Source organism: Stomoxys calcitrans, chromosome 3 (genome assembly GCF_963082655.1).
Source record: "Stomoxys calcitrans chromosome 3, idStoCalc2.1, whole genome shotgun sequence".
NCBI lineage: Eukaryota > Metazoa > Arthropoda > Insecta > Diptera > Muscidae > Stomoxys > Stomoxys calcitrans.
Window position 1 is genome coordinate 169,786,980 of NC_081554.1, and position 17,363 is coordinate 169,804,342.

General features: G+C 39.6%; 1 protein-coding gene across 1 annotated transcript; it reads left to right on the top strand.

The window, feature by feature from the left end:
- Nucleotides 1-879: 879 nt before the first annotated feature.
- On the top strand, nt 880-7,416 carry LOC106088572 (zinc finger protein 271). The gene is made up of 2 exons (XM_013254152.2): nt 880-1,204; nt 5,344-7,416. Exons 1-2 carry the CDS (start codon nt 980-982, stop codon nt 7,132-7,134), a joined length of 2,016 nt encoding a protein of 671 aa, XP_013109606.1. The 5' UTR covers nt 880-979; the 3' UTR covers nt 7,135-7,416.
- The last annotated feature ends 9,947 nt before the right edge of the window (nt 7,417-17,363 follow it).

Genomic DNA, 17,363 nt, shown 5'->3' on the forward strand with positions numbered 1-17,363 from the left:
TCCATGGAGGCGATTTCGTTGTCCTTTCGTTAAATCTACTTGGAGAATCGTCCGCTTACTTGTTGACGTGTGTTGAGCCGGTAGTTGTAGCTACAGCCTCTGTGGTCTTCTAGGGTGTTTTTTTGGTCCTTGATCACAGCCTCCGGGTGCGTTGTTGGACTAGTTAGCCCCACGTTGGGCGCCAGTTAATAGTTACTACATTTCTGTTTTTATTAATTTGAGTGCTTTTACAGAACTGAATCAAAAATCTTAAACTTAGGTTGAAGTTGGTTGGTGCTGCTGTTGGCGCTGCTGCTGTTGGTTGGTGCTGTTGCTGGTGCTGCTATTGGTTTCTTGCTGATTGACGATTTTGTTATTGTTGTCGTCATGAGGTGTCAGGTTACCCGCTTTGCTGTGTTTGCTGTTGATCTGCGGTACTGGTGGATACGGATTGTTGACCCTTGCGTTAGCTGTAGAAATGCTTACATTTCATTACCATTACCATTTCATATTGTTGCTTACAAATCATGATGGTTCACTGTTTGTTGTTGCAGGCGGACAATGTTGACTGACAGCGGTCAATGAATTAATCAATAGAATCAGCAATTTTTTGGTATCGAAATCCAATATAAAGAATTTTTTGTTTGGCTGACATCCCAGCAAACATCTTTGATGTTAACATATATGTCCTTAAATGGAATGTTCATGGTCAAATTAACTTTTAACCACAATTAAAATCATTTACCACAATTTCAATTCTAATATTTTATTATCGATTACAATTTTTTTTCTTAATCATCGACTGTTCGATTTTTTTAAGCCAACAAAAGTCGACTTTGAGTTTTCGATTTTTTACACAAAAATCGATTAGTAGAAAATCGACTTTTCGATAGACTCGGCTTCATTAACATTCATTGCAGAAGCTTTTATCAAGAACATTTAATGATTTTTGCAAATTGTTCTTCTAACAGGAAGTTAAATAATTAAAATATACTAAAATATGGTGGATTTAGATAATGTGGAAACAACAACAAAACCAGCGTCTCCCGTCGTAGCAGAAAATACCATTATAGCTTCGTCTGAGAAAAAATTATGCCGTCTTTGTTTATTGGATGAGGATACGGCAGATAAGGTTTTCGATATATTCCAAGAAGTGCAAACAGATGAAATGGGACAAAAAATTAAGACATTGGAGGAAATTTTATACGAGCTATTTCAAATAAAGGTGAGTTGTATAAAAAATAACCATTAGCTGAAAGAGATGATGAAGAGGATGTCAACCTGGCACGGGATAGCTGTGAGCAACACACAGACTGGAACATTGATGTCTGATCTGTGTGGTGTTATTGGCGCCTTTAAATAACCAATGGCCACTCTATTCCCGCGGCGATCGGTCCTATGGACCGGAACGAGGTTGCTCATATACAGGAGCATGACGAGTATCGCCACTTCCACATGCAAATGTGGCTACAACAACAACATCCTCCACAATGCATACATTTGACCTTAGTGAATGTAGGTGATTAGTTGTAGGCTACTGTGGTTCTTAGGAAATTTTATACGAGCTATTTCAAATAAAACTGGAGTATCCTCCACAATGCATATATCCGCCCTTAGTAAAGGTGGTTCATTAGTAGAAGGCTACCTTGGTTCTAAGGTTGTCCACCATAGTATGGGGGGTATACTAATTTCGTCATTCCGTTTGTAACACCTCAAATATGCATCTAAGACCCCATAAAGTTTTATATTCTTGATCGTCATGACATTTTAAGTCGATCTAGCCATGTCCGTTCGTCTGTCGAAAGCACGCTAACTTTCGAAGGAGTAAAGCTAGCCGCTTGAAATTTTGCACAAATACTTCGTATTATTATAGGTCGGTTGGGTTTGTAAATGGGCCAAATCGGTCCATGTTTTGATATAGCTGCCATATAAACCGATCTTGGGTCTTGACTTCTTGAGCATCTAGAGGGCGCAATTCTCATCCGATTTGGCTAAGATTTTGCACGTGCTGATTTAGTATCATTTTCAGCAACTGTGCAAGGTATGGCTCAAATCAGCTCATAACCTGATATAGCTGCCATATAAACCGATCTTGAATCTTGAATTCTTGAACGTATAGAAACCGCAATTCTCATCCGGTTTGTCTGAAATTAAGCATGAAGTTGTTTGTAATGACTTCCAACAACTGTCCCAAATATGATTTAAATCGGTCTATAGCCTGATATAGCTGCCATATAGTCTTGGATCTTGACTTCTTGAACCTCTGGAGGGCGCAGTTCTTATCTGATTTGGCTGAAATTAAGCGTGCATTTGCTGGTTATGACTTCCAACAATTGTCCCAAATATGGATCAAATCGGTCTATAACCTGATATAGCTGCCATATAAAGCGATCTTAGATCTTGATTTCTTGAATCTCTGGAGTGCGCAATTCTCATCCGATTCGGCTGAAATTTAGCATGAAGTTGTTTGTTATGACTTCCAACAATTGTCCCAAATATGATTTAAATCGGTCTGTAGCCTGATATATCTGCCATATAAACCGATCTGAGATCTTGACTTCTTGAACCTCTGGAGGGCGCAGTTCTTATCTGATTTGGCTGAAATTTAGCATGATTTTGTTTGTTATGACTTCCAACAATTGTCCCAAATATGGATCAAATCGGCCTATAACCTGATATAGCTGCCATAGAAACCGATCTTGGATCTTGACTTTTTGAACCACTAGAGGGCGCAATTCTTGTCCGATTTGGCTGCTATTTAGCATGAAGTATTTTGTTATGACTTCTAAACAACTGCGAAAAATACGGTTTAAATCGATAAATAACTTGACATAGCTACCATATAAACCGATATGGGATCTTGACTTCTAAGGCCTCTAAAGGGCGCAATTCTTATCCGATTTAGCTGAAATTTTATGCAACGCCCTTCAACATACGTGTTCAATATAGTATTAATCGATCTATATCCTGATACAGCTCCCATATAAATCGATCTCCCGATTATGCTTCTTGAGCCCCTATAAGGCGCAATTCGTATCCGAATGGACTGAAATAATACCCAATGACTTCTACTATGGTCTTCAACAGTCAATTTACTTATGGTCCGAATCGGACAATAACTTGATATATCTCCAAAAGCATAACAAATCTTTTCCATTGTTCTTTGTTTGCCTAAAAAGAAATACCGCACAAAGAACTCGACAAATGCGATCCATGGTGGAGGGTATATAAGATCTGCACAGCCCGGTCCGGCTGAACTGATCATGCTCTTAATTGTTTTTTTACAACTATTGTAATCTACTCAATCGTACCTTTAATTTGATACCTATTTAGATTGTTACCTGTGTTAAAAGTTCTCAAGACCCCTTAGGTCCTTCCCGGTCCTTCTACTCGAAAATACCTTTCATTTGATACCCATATTGTCTAGGTTGGACCATTTTCCAAAATGGTCCAAAGGACCATTTTCTCGGTGGGCTTAGGAGCTTTTGTCCTAAAAACGGAATTCAGATTCGTGTTCCTGGTTTCAAAATTAGGTAGAGTGTATGCAAAATATGAAAAAATCGGCCCTGAGCCCAATAAAGCGCAGTTTTCCCAAAATTTTAATAGGAAAGAGTTAAATGTTTGGCTAGTTTCGGTAAGAGTGGCAGTCCTTTACGACAGACCAAGTTCTCTTTTGACCACTGCTGTGACAATCCGAGCACGCTATCAACTCAGCTACCTGGGTTCCTCTTCTTGTTGGCTAAGACACTATACATTGTAGAACCATTGCGTAGATATTTTTCTGGAATTTCGTTTTACTTAGACCAACAACACTAAACACTAATGTCAATCGCAGGTGAGATAGGTCTATTGTGCACGGTCCCCCGCCTCCAGTTCTTATGATATCCTCATACAGTACATTTTAACCGAGAAAACTGCAAATTGCAGATTTAGGTCAGCTTCGTCTTCGTGTATTGACAATTTCTTTTTCATACCCACTACCTTAGGATCACTAGGTTAGTATAACCCCATACTAATCTAGTCATTCCGCTTGCAACACCTCGAAATAACGATCAAGCCTATAGAGAATATATATTCGTGATCGCCTTGACATGCTAAGTCGATCTAGTCATGTCTGGAAATCACGATAGCGGTCGAACGCCTAAAGCTAGCCTCTTGAAATTTTGCACAGATACTTTTGATTGAAGTAGCTCGTTGGGAATACTAAATGGGCCCTATCGGTGCAGATTAAGATGTAACTCCTATGCAAACCGATATCCCGATTTAACTTCTCGAGCCCCTAGAAATCGCAGTTGCTGTTAGATTGATTTGAAATTTCACACGTAGTGTTCTGTAACGACTTGCAATGATCCTGCCAAGTATGGCATCAATCGGTCTATAGTCTGATATACCTCCCATGCAAACCGATCTACCGATTTGACTTCTCGAGGCCCTACAAACCGCAGTTGCTGTCAGATTGATCTGAAATTTCACACGTAGTGTTCTGCAACAACTTCCAATAATCGTACCAAGTATGTTATCAACCGGTCTATGTTGTTGTTGTAACAGTGTGTTGTATACTGAGGCGGCAGCCCTTACCGTTGCAGAACTCCATCGGGTCAATCCGGTACGTACAACCGGCTGCCAAGGGATTGATCAACTGGTCTATAGTCTAATGTAGCTCCCATATAAACCGATCCCCGGATTTGACTTCTTGTGCATCTAGAAGCCGCAGTTGTTACCCGATTGGGCTGAAATTTTGCACTTAGTGTTTCTTTACGACTTCCAACAATCGGGCCAAATATGCTCTAAATCGGTTAATTTAAAATTTTTTTCCGATTTGGTAAAAATTAGGTATGTAGAAATCGAGTCAATCCGATACGTACACCAACTGTCATGGGATTGAGAACCCGGCACTGGATAACTATGAGCACCACACAGGCTGCAACTTTGAGCTCCGATCTATGTGGTGTTCATTGTTATCACGAGAAGGTTGCGGATAGTGGAATGCTCCATATGGAGTAGCTGCAATTGCAGTCGTGGACAATCAGCGGTATGGAGCGGAGAGTCTCAGTGAGAGGCCGGGTGGCGTCGGCTCTTGCATAAATACTAAGTGCCTATGATGCTCGTTATGAAAAGGCGAGTTGTTGGCGTTTTTAACTAACCAATGGCTATGATGTTCCCGCGGAGATCGTTCCTTTGGACCGGAAAGAGCTTGCTCACCTATAGGATCTAGATTAGGATCGCCACCTTCACATATAGACATGTGGCTACAACAACATGGGATTGAGAATCCATGGTGGTGGGTTCTTGTTTTTATTTCCATAGTCCTCGAAGTTTTTTTTTTTTATCTAAAATTTATTTTTTTATTTCTTCCACTTCCAGTATGACCGCTCCTGCACCAGTCTGCCACATGTCGTTTGTCAACGTTGCTGGGATATGGTGCAAGCCTTCAATAGTTTTCGTCAAATTGTCATACAAAGCGAAGAATTGCTGCAGAAACGCTTGGAATTGATGCAGTCGAATGCATTCCTAAAAGACCTTGAAGATAAGCGTCCAGGTTTGAATGGCAATCCGGGAGTTTTTGTACCCGATGATGATTGTGAGATACAAGAAGTAAATCCCCATGAAGAATTTGAATCTTCAGAAGATGATTTTTCCATGGAATCCGATTCTGAACCAGAGGATAATAAACTGCAGCAGCCAAAAGACAAGGAACCAAATCAAGTGGCTAAGTTGCCACCAGCAACAACAACAACTAACAAAACTTCCACTCCAATACAACACAAAACACCAGTGGCGAATGAAGTGACACAAACTAAAGAACTAAACTCAGTTCTTAGCGAGCACAAGGGCTTGGAGTTTACCATCAAGAATACCTATTTGTGTCAGTACTGTGATATGGCTTTTACCACTCACCCCGAATGTTTGGATCATGAAAAAACACACGACAATAAAATGCCATTTTCTTGTGCCTATTGCAGCAAACGCTACTCGAATCGTCAGGCCATGATTGGTCACATACGAGAAATGCACGATGAGAAACCCTATGTGTGTGCTCTGTGTCGCAAAGCATTCTGCCGCAGATCCGATTTGAAGAAACACACCATTGTACACACTGGGGTCAGGCCATTCGCTTGTCCTTTGTGTAGCAAAAGTTTTTCGCGTAACACAAATCTCTACAAACACATGCGTATCCATAGCAGCAATAAGCCGTATGTATGTCAACAGTGTCCACGTTCCTTTAATACCGGCACTGAGTTGTTGAAACATGCTCGCACTCACTCGGAGGTAAAGCCCTTCAAATGTTCCAAATGTCCCATGGCATATACCCGCAAGGATAAATTGCAGCTACATGAGCAGACGCATTTACGAAAAGAAGCCGAATTATTGCAAAATCAGGCAAGAATGGGTGCAATTCCGGGCTTTCAGGCTTCTTTGCCAAACGAAGATAATTTTGATAATATGGCAGTACCTTTAAATCCCTATATAAGCCAGGAATTGAATCAATTGAAGTCGATGGATGAACAGCAACGTTTATTGTTTCCCAATGTTCATTTCTCTCAAATGCCCACGTTTCCTCAATTACCAGCACCGCCAGTACCACCAACACCAGCGGTTGTGGCACCCAAACCTCCTCCACCCACCAAATCGTCTCATGGCCGCACTCATAATTGTGATATATGTGGCAAATCCTTTACCCGTGAAAGAGATCTTCATCGCCATCAGGCCTTACATTTGGACACTCTCTTCACCTGTAAGCAATGTGGCATGGGCTTTAGTAGACGTGAAAAATTGGCTCGACACGAATTGGAGCATGCCCCCCAACATCCTTGTGAAATATGTCGCATAACCTTTCACAAAAAAGATGAATTGGAGAGACACTTGAAAATGCATGAGCTGCAACAGAATGCAGCCTTATCCACGCAACAGGCCATTCTAAATGCGGCTGGGGTTATACACCCACCCGTTATGGATCTATCAGCATCACAAATGCATCATGTGGCCCAACAGGCAGCAGCTGTAATGTCGACTGCTCCCACATTGCCTCCAGTAACATTACCGCCTCCTCAGCGTCCCTCGGCTTCGGATATGTCATTCTATAGCCAAATGGTGCCGACCATGAATTTGGGATTCTATAGTGAAACACGTCCCGAGGATCGAAATGGCATTTAATTTAGAAAAAGTTCCAAAAAATGGGACATTTTATATTAGTATCACAATTTTCTTCTAATTTTTTTGTGGTTCTTATGTTTACGTATTAACTTTTTATATACTATGATGATAACTGGGACCCTATAATAAATTATAGCAGAATTGCTATAATTTCTGGATAGCAATCTGCTATCGCCGATAGCAGAAGCAGAAGGTTTACAATTTATATTGGCAAATCTCTTCCAATCTTGCTCTGTTAGAAATAATTTTAAATAAAAATTAAAAAAATTGAATTAAAGTTTGAGGATGAACTGAAAGCAGACCAAAGAAGAGGACATGAGGAAAAAGAAATCGAATCGAAAGCAACTTTGAATCCAGAACAGATAGGTAAGTCATTCACATAAACCGATATAATAGGGGTGAAACTTGGGACGAACAGACAAGAAAAACTTCAATCAAGAAATGGTATCGAGAAATGAATATGCTTTCTTGTAGCTAAAGACATTTACACTGAGCAACTTGAGTGCCAGAATAAGTAAGTTCCTAGTCTCGCAAGCTCGTCCGCTTTACAATTCCATGGGCAATCCCATGGTAGCCGGTTGTACGTACCGGATTGTCCCGATGGAGTTCTCCATTGGCAAGGGCTGCCGCCTTAGTGAACAACACACTTCTACAACACACACACACACACAATTTCCTGGGATATCTCGTGTGGCCTGGCACCCAGAACAGGTGAAATTTGCACTGTTTAGCCATCTCGTTGAAAGATCTGCGACAGTCGAGGGCGGTTTTTGTGTTCAGAAATACGTTCTCCAGGGTTTTAATGGCTGCCTGGCTGTCTGAGAAAATATTATGTCAATCATCGTAATGACATTATATCTTAGCCATTCCGTCACTTCCTTAATTGCAAGGATCTCGGCTTGATACACACTGCAGTGGTCGGGGAACCTTTTCGATATGACCAGTTCTAAATCTTTAGAGTATACTTCAAAGCCCACCTGATCGTTTAGTTTGGAACTATCCGTATAGAAGTCTATGTAACATCTGTTACCAGGGATATCGTAGTTCCAATCGGTTCTATCAGGAATAGTGGTACAGTAATTTTTATCAAAAAGCGGCGCAGGTAAGTTGCTATCCACACTGCCTGGAACATCGAATAATGTACATATCAAGGATAACACAGTGTCCGTAGCCGCTACATGACCAATAAGAAAGCCCCCTAAACCTCACGGTAGTGGTCGCTAGAATTTGGGTAACCACAATGTGCAGAGGCTTAAGATGTAGCATTAAATTCAGTGCATCAGATGGTGTCGTCCTCAGTGCGGCTGTGATGCGCAAACAAGCCATCCTTTGGATCCGGTTAAGTATTGAGTAGTAGGCGGACTTTAGAAGCGCCGTCCACCAGACCACAACACCATATATCATTGTAGGTCTGACAACTGCAGTATTACCCAATGCATGACATGCGGTCTAAACCCCCAACCTTTGCCAATGGCTCTCTTGCAGGTGTATAGGGCAAGAGTTGCCTTTCTTGCCCTTTCCAAAAAAAGGTAATTGAAAAAAATTTCAATTGAAAAAATTGCATATGCAATTAAAACAAGTAAAAGCGTGTTAAGTTCGGCCGGGCCGAATCTTATATACCCTCCACCATGGAGCGCATTTGTCGAGTTCTTTTCCCGACATCTCTTCTTAGGCAAAAAATGATATAAGAAAAGAATTGCTCTGCTATTAGAGCGATATCAAGATATGATCCGGTTTAGACCACAATTAAAAAATATGTTGGAGACCTGTGTAAAATGTCAGCCAATTCGAATAAGAATTGCGCCCTTTGGGGGCTCAAGAAGTAAAATAGAGAGATCAATTTATATGGGAGCTGTATCGGGCTATCGACCGATTCAGACCATAATAAACACGTATGTTGATGGTCATGAGAGGATCCGTTGTACAAAATTTCAGGCAAATCGGATAATAATTGTGACCTCCAGAGGCTCAAGAGGTCAAGATCCCAAACCGTTTTTAATGGCAGCTATATCAGGTTATGAACCGAATTGAATCATACTTAGCACAGTTGTTGGATATCATAATAAAACACGTCGTGCAAAATTTCATTCCAATCGGATGAGAATTGCGCCCTCTAGAGGCTCAAGAAGTCAAGACCCAAGATCGGTTTATATGGCAGCTATATCAAAACATGGACCGATATGGCCCATTTGCAATACCAACCGACCTACACTAATAAAAAGTATTTGTGCAAAATTTCAAGCGGCTAGCTTTACTCCTTCGGAAGTTAGCGTGCTTTCGAAAGACAGACGGACGGACATGGCTAGATCGACATAAAATGTCGCGACGATCAAGAATATATATACTTTATGGTCTCAGACGAATATTTCGAGTAGTTACGAACAGAATGACGAAATTAGTATACCCCCAACCTATGGTGGAGGGTATAAAAATGATGAACAATTTTAAAATTACTAATTAATTTTTTAATTGATCCAATTAAAAAATGAATGAAATTTTTAATAAATTTTTTAATTGATCCAATTAAAAAAATTATCGAGATTTTTGAAATATCCAATTAATTTTTTATTTTATTGTATTTCTGAATTTTGTAGTTTTAAATCCTTATAAGAGCCCATGAAGCCACATGCGCGAAAAGAGAGTTGGAATCAATCCATATATCGTGGAATCAAGCCAAGGCTTTGGCCAGCGATAGAGCTGGATGTTCACAATGAACTATTGGTTCTTACACATTCCCCACACATGCCACTGTAATTTGCGATAAGGTCGGAAATAGAAACAATGTCCTCGAATGACTTGCCGGCTGCATTGGGTGGTGCCTTGTTGAACGCTTACAAAGCAATTGGCCGATATGTGGTAAGTTATGCATCGTCAGTGTGGTTTCGTCAGCTATGTGACAGGCAGTGGAATGATATTCAAATCTGTCAGAATGCCGCTCTTCGAACCGCGACGGAATGTCTCCTCAGTTCTTACGTACACCACCTCCATCAGGGGACAAAGATCCTACCCGTGCGAAGACATAAGTACATGCAGCATGTGTGGGGATTTTTGAGAACTATGCAGCGAAAAATTTGATAATCAGCCCACAAACGAATATTTGGCAGGCCCAACAAATTTTCGGAATAGAGAGGTGACTTACTTTAGGGTTCTTTGTAAAGGCGCCTGAACAACATAGGTCTTTGAAATTTCGCACACGATCTTGCTATCACCGCAGCTCTAACCATTCAAAATTTCAAAGAGATATCTCCACCCGTTCTCACACGGCATGTTTTTACTAGGATGGAGAAGTTTCTTAGCAATAGTTCTGGGGTTTTCCGAGCTCCAGATGGAACAGTTTTACTTGTAGCTAAAAGTTTGCACAGATTATTTTTTTGTCTATAGGACAAGGACAAACTTCTCACATATCAATGGGTGCAGTCCGATTAAAGTTTACGCTCAATGATAAGGGGCCTCCTTTTTAAAGCCGTGTCCGAACGGCGTGCCGCAGTGCGACACCTCTTTGGAGAGAAGTTTTTACATGGCAAAGTGCCTCACAAATGTTGTCAGCATTAAAAGGGGAAAACCACCTCCGAAAATTTTTTCTGATGTTCTTGCCAGGATGCGAACCCAGGTGTTCAGCGTCATAGGCGCACATGCTAACCACTACGCTACGGTGGCCTCTTTCGGCGCATTATAGTCACTTTTATTGCACGATTTTACTAAAATTTGGAATAATGTTTTGCGTTAGGCTCCCCGACATTCGTACTGAGTATGGTCAAGATCGGGCTGCATTTGAATATAACAGCCATATATACCAATCTCCCAATTTAAGGTTTTGGGCCCATAAAAGGAGCAATTACCCGATTTCGCTGAAATTTGGCACAGTAGGCAGTGTTAGACCCTTTAACATCTGTGTCCAATATCGGTCTATATTTCGACATAGCTGCCGTATAGACCGATCTCCCGATCCAGGGTCTTGAGCTTCTAAAAAGCGGATTTATTATCCGATTTCGCTGAAATTTGGCATAGTGACCTTTGTTAGCTTATTCGAGATCCGTGTCCTATATGATTCAGACCGGTCTATATTTGGATATAACTGGCATATATACTTAACTCCCGATTTAGGGTGTTGGGCCCATAAAAAGCGTATTTATATCCCTATTTCGCTGAAATTTGGCTCAAACACCTGTGTTAGGTTTTCTGACATCCATTCCCTATATAATTCAGATCGGTCTGTAGTTGGATATAGCTGCCATATATACCGATCTCCCGATTTTAGCCCTTGGGCCAATGAAAGCAGCGTTTATTACCCGATTTCGCTGATATGTGACAACATCCGCATTCAATATTGCCCCCATCATTCTATATTTGGATATGGCAGCCCTACAGAGCGATCTCCCGTTTTAGGGTCTTGGGGCCCATAAATGGCGCACTTATTATCCGATTTTGTTGAAATTTTGCATTGTAACCCATTTTAGGCTTTTCGACATCCGTACCCCATATTGTTCAAATCGGTCTATATTGACCAGTATTCCGTTTTAACAACTTGAACAGTGAATTGTATGATTCAAAATAACACCCTTATTAGAAAACCCTATAGGAATGTCCGGAAACTATATTTTAATTAAAAAATTCTTTAAACACAAAATATTAATGAAAACTTTAACGACAATATTTTAAAGAAATTTTCAACCATATAATTTCAATGAAATCTTTACTAAAATTTTAATTAAAAAAATTAAAAAATTAATTTCATCGAAATTTAGATATTTTCAACTCGCTTATAAAAAACAATAGCAACAAATTTTTAAACTTTTAATACCATTCTGCATTCATACTCAAGACGGATTTAAAAAGGTGGTCTCACGCGAACAGCTGTTAACAGCCGGCCAGGTTTGACGGTATTTAGATGTCAGGTTTTTGTTTGCATTCTCTTTGTTGTCATCTTCTTTCCCGCATATTCTCTGCTCATGTACGCACACGTATACACACACGCACACAAATTTCTTGTGTTGGAAAAACGTCGATCAACTTGATGCCAAATATGGCGGATTGCACCATATGATTTATGGTTGTTGTACAAATGAGACCACCTTTAAGTGTTTCGCCATGATTCAACGAGAGAACTGTAAGCGTTCGCATTTTTCTGATTCGCGGTATACTCATTAAAATACGGTGTTAGTATCTATGGCGATCGCAAACGATGCGGTGTTATAATCGACACACTGATATGAGTGGCGATCGTATAAATACTCGCAGATTCATTTCTGAGCTACGTTTACCAACGCTTTTAACATCGTCTTTGCCCATGGCGGTTTTATGAGTGGATGGAAAACGAGAATGGAAACACCGCATAAACGCAATATATTGAATCGAATCACAATTGCCATGTTGCCTTGTTAGAAAGGCTTCTTATTGTAACGAAACAAATATTTTTATATTGCTAATATTTAATTTCGTTCCTGAATACTCATTTTTAAAAATTGTTTGGATTTTTTTAAAACATTTTTATGCTAAAAATTAAATTGTGGTGTTTGCGTTGTTTTTGTCAAACACTCATTATACCACCGCATATATAAGAGGCACATGAGCATAAGTATTTGTGGTGATAGTTAAAACTCGGGAGTCGATCGTTTGCTTCATAGTAATACATACACATCAGCACCACCGCAAAATCATTTATGTTTTTGTGCAAGCTGGTTGCGTTGATTAGAGTTGAATGGCTCCATTAGTTGCGTTAATTCAAAAAGACTAGTATTTTTAAGGTGCACGGAGAAGCACCTCTCCAGATCTCTGATTCATACTATGTATGCACATAACAATTTAATGTAGTACTGACCAAGAACCATCATAAATACATTTTGAAAAAGGCGGGCTATTTTTGGTACGAAGATAGAGACAGTAAAATGTCGACTGTTCCACTACCCAGCGACGTTGTTAAAGAAGGGTTCATGACCATGCTAAATCGCTGAAGACATTAGCCGCCAGCCCATACAAATCGTTGATGACATTTTTATAAAGTTATCGCGAAAATCATGCATGACATTTTAAGCGACATTGGAAACAAACATTTCAAATGACAATTCAAGTGGATTCCCACCACCTCGGGTATATATGTAAACCACCTTTTGTCATAATCCGGTGAAAAAACATAATTTATGCCCCCATAACAGCTTTAACGAAATATGGTCCGATTTGGACCAAATTCGACACGAATATTGAGAGGTCTAATAAGTACAAGTCATTGTTAAATTTTGTACAACATAATATTGGTCTTTGTGGTAGCTATATCCAAACATAGACCGATCTGAACCAAAAACGACGCGAATGTCGAAAAGCCTAACATAAGCCACTGTGTCAAATTTTAGCGAAATCGGATTATAAATGTGCCTTTTATGAGGCCAAGACTTTAAATCGACAGATCGGGGTATATGGCAGCTATATCTGAACCGATCAGGGCCAAATTGAAGAGGTATGTCGAAGGGCCTACACAACTCACTGTCCCAAATTTCGGCGAAATCGAACAATAAATGCTCTTTTTATGGCATCAAGACTTTAAATCAGGATATCGGTCTATATGACAGTTATATCTAAATCTGAACCGATGTGGGCCAAATTCAAAAGGGATGTCAAAGAGCCTCACGCAACTCACAGCCCCAAATTTCGGCGAAAGCGGACAGTAAATTCACCTTTTATGGGCGCAAGACCTTAAATCGAGAGATCGTTCTATATGGCAGCTATATCCAAATCTGGGCCCATCTGAGCCAAATTAAAGAAGAATGTTGAAGGGGTCTGACATAACTCACTGTCCCAAATTTTGGCGAAATAGGACAATAAATGCGCCTTTTATGAGTCCAAGACCTTAAATAGAGAGATCGGTCTATATTGCAGCTATATCCAAATCTGAACCGATCTGTGCCATATTCCGGGAGGATGTCGAGGGGTCTAACAAAACTCACTCTCCCAAATTTCGGCGACATTGGATAATAAATGTGCCTTTCATGGGCCCAAAACCTTAAATCGAAAGATCTGGCTAAATTGAAGAACGATATCGACTGGCCCAACACAACTCACTGTCCCAAATTTTGGCAAAATAGGACAATAAATTCGCCTTTTATGGGCGCAAGACCTTAAATCGAGAGATTGGTCTATATGGCAGCTATATCCAAATATGGACCAATCTGGGCCAAATTAAAGACGAATGTCGAAGCGCCTAACATAACACACGGTCTCAAATTTCGTCGAGATCGGATAAAAAATTCGCCCTTATAGGCCCAAAACCTTAAATCGAGAGATCGGTCTATACGGCAGCCATATCCAAATCTGGACCGATCTGAACCAAATTGAAGAAGGATGTCGACTGGCCTAATACAACTCACTCTCCGAAATTTTGTCAAAATCGGACAATAAATGCGCATTTTATCGGCCCAAGAATTTAAATCCAGAGATCGATCTATATCGCAGCTATATCGAAATCTGAACCGATCTGGACCAAATTGAAGAGGGATGTCGAAGGGCCTCACCCAACTCACATCGGATAATAAATGTTGCTTTTATGGGCCTTAGACCTCAAATCGGCGGATCGGTCTATATGGGGGCTATATCAAGATATAGTCCGATATAGACCATCTTCGAGCTTAACCTGCTTATGGACAAAAAAGAATCTGTGCAAAGTTTCAGCTCAATATCTCTATTTTTAAAGACTGCAGCGTGATTTTAAAAAACAGACGCACGGACATGGCTAGATCGTCTTATATTTTTACGGTGATCAAAAATGTATATACTTTATAGGGTCGAAAATGGATATTTCGATGTGTTGCAAACGGAATGACAAAAATGAATATACCCCCATCCTTCAGTGGTGGGTATAAAAGCTGTCATCTCAATACCGTCAATATACCTTCTTTACACCAGAGATATACCAAACCCGCCTGATGCAACAATTGCAACATTTGCCGATGACACTGCAATTCTTACGACTGCCAATAGTGAAATTGAAGCTACAAATAAACTTCAAGCAGCTCTGTCGGACATTTTACTTTGGATAAACAAATGGAGGATGAATCTAAATGAAAACAAGTCAATCCACATACTTTTCACAAACAAAGAACTTCGTTATTTACCGTTATATCTAAATGGTAAAGTAATACCATTCGCAAACACAGCAAAATATTTGGGAATGACCCTAGACACTAAAATTAAATGGAAAGAGCACGTGAAGAAAAAAAATAAGGAAATAAAAATAAAATTCTCAGAGCTGTACTGGATGCTAGTGGACAATAGAATATCGATTCAAAACAAACTTCTTTTGTATAATCAAATGATCAAACCAATATGGACCTACGGAATACAACTTTGGGGTTGCGCTGCCAAGAATGAAGTAGAAAAGATTCAAAAAACCCAAAATTTAATCCTTCGTACCATTGCTAATGCACCTTGGTACATACGAAACACCGATCTGCACAGAGACTTGGGAGTGAGGTCAATATCAGAGGAAATATCCATTCACGCCCTGAAACATGCGAACAAGTTACATAGTCACGTTAACTCTGACTTAAATAATATTGTTCGAAACTATCCAGCCACCAGAAGACTTCAAAGAACTATACCAATGGATCTAGTCCCTTAAGAGGCCCTAAATCCCAAGAACTAGGATGTAGTTACTGAACTATTTCCACAAAATGAATTCGAACTAGGCTAAATTCTCTAGTTTGTATTATTTATCTATACGCTATCTTAAAATTACTAGATGAGTGTAACTCAGTTGTAATGAAAATAAATAAAAAAAAAAAAAAAAAAAAAATCTCAATACCGTCAAACCTCGCCGGCTGTTAGCAGCTGTTCGAGTGAGACCATATTTTTAAATCCGCATTGCGTTTATTCATTAAATTTTAAAGGGTTTCCTTTTAAGGAGTAATAACCGGTTTAAAAACCCCAAAAACTTGAACCGGTTTTTTGAAAAAAATCATTTTTCGAATAAAAAATAAAAATTTAAAATTTCTCAATAAAAAAAAATTGTGCTGACTTTTTCATGTACACGGTAAGGGGATTCGTCAGGCCGCCCGGGTAGCCGAGTTAGTAGTGTGATTGGACTACCAGTGCAGGGGTCGTGGGTTCAATTCCCGCCAGAAGCCTTGTTCTGCCGCTACTGTGGTATCACAATGGATTTAAATGGCAAAAAAAAAATCAAAGTGGCAACACTTAAACCATTGGCGGCAACATTTTTGAATGTTTTATTGGTTTCAATGGTTGGTTTTTCCTTATTTATTTGTGAAAAATTAAATTAAATTAAATAGAGAAAACAATAGGTGCAGATAAAACAAAACGGGTTTTAGTATGGAAACAAAAACATTTAACTGCTGTCAAATTTCGCTTGCGGAACAATTAAAAATTTCAGCGACTATTGCGAAAGCAGAATAGAATATCAACCCTGAGACACCTCAATAGATATGCCATATCTACATATTAAAAAAAGTTTTTGAAGACCCTGTTCTCCCTATGACCTTCAAAGTAAAAACAAATCTCCAAAACGTAGAAGGATTTAAGGCAAAAATCGCGAAGCTTCAAAAGGCTACATTTTGGCAAAAACAAAAATAGTCAAGATGATCAAAAATCATGAAGTCTGGCAGCCCTGCAAGTTACCATAACGGTTCAAACAAAAATTTCCTTTAAATCGCCTCACCTACCTTCGAGACCTGGCGTTTTTAAAAATTTTCGATATTTATAATTGAACATTTTTTTCTATGCCCTTGGGGAAATAGCCCACCACCAAATAAAAACCCAAATCGGGTATATAGAACCGTGGGGACTTAATGGAACGCCTTTCAGACTTAAATATATTGGCTACTGCTGCCTTGTTCTTCATCTTGTTTACTGCTGAAGATATCGAACATTAAAAAAATGAATTACCCTATTTAAAACACACCAACATGAAATTTCAAGAAAATCGGTGCAGCCGTTCTTGGGTCTATAGATAATTCAGTTGCTATATCAACACGAACTTCCATATGCTTAAACGTATAATAAATACATACCTCTCGCATTTATTTACTTTAACGGATTAATTGGTGGCAACCATAACAGGGCAATCACTAACTTAGAGAAAAAGGAGCTTAATAGTAATTGCGGTTCATGTCATTGTTTTTGTTGTTGATGTTGCCGTTGTCGATGTCGTGTCGTCGTCCGTCTTGATGAGGGGAATAATGGGGAGCAAATGTCTACAACTGCGTGCATATACATATGTATGTATT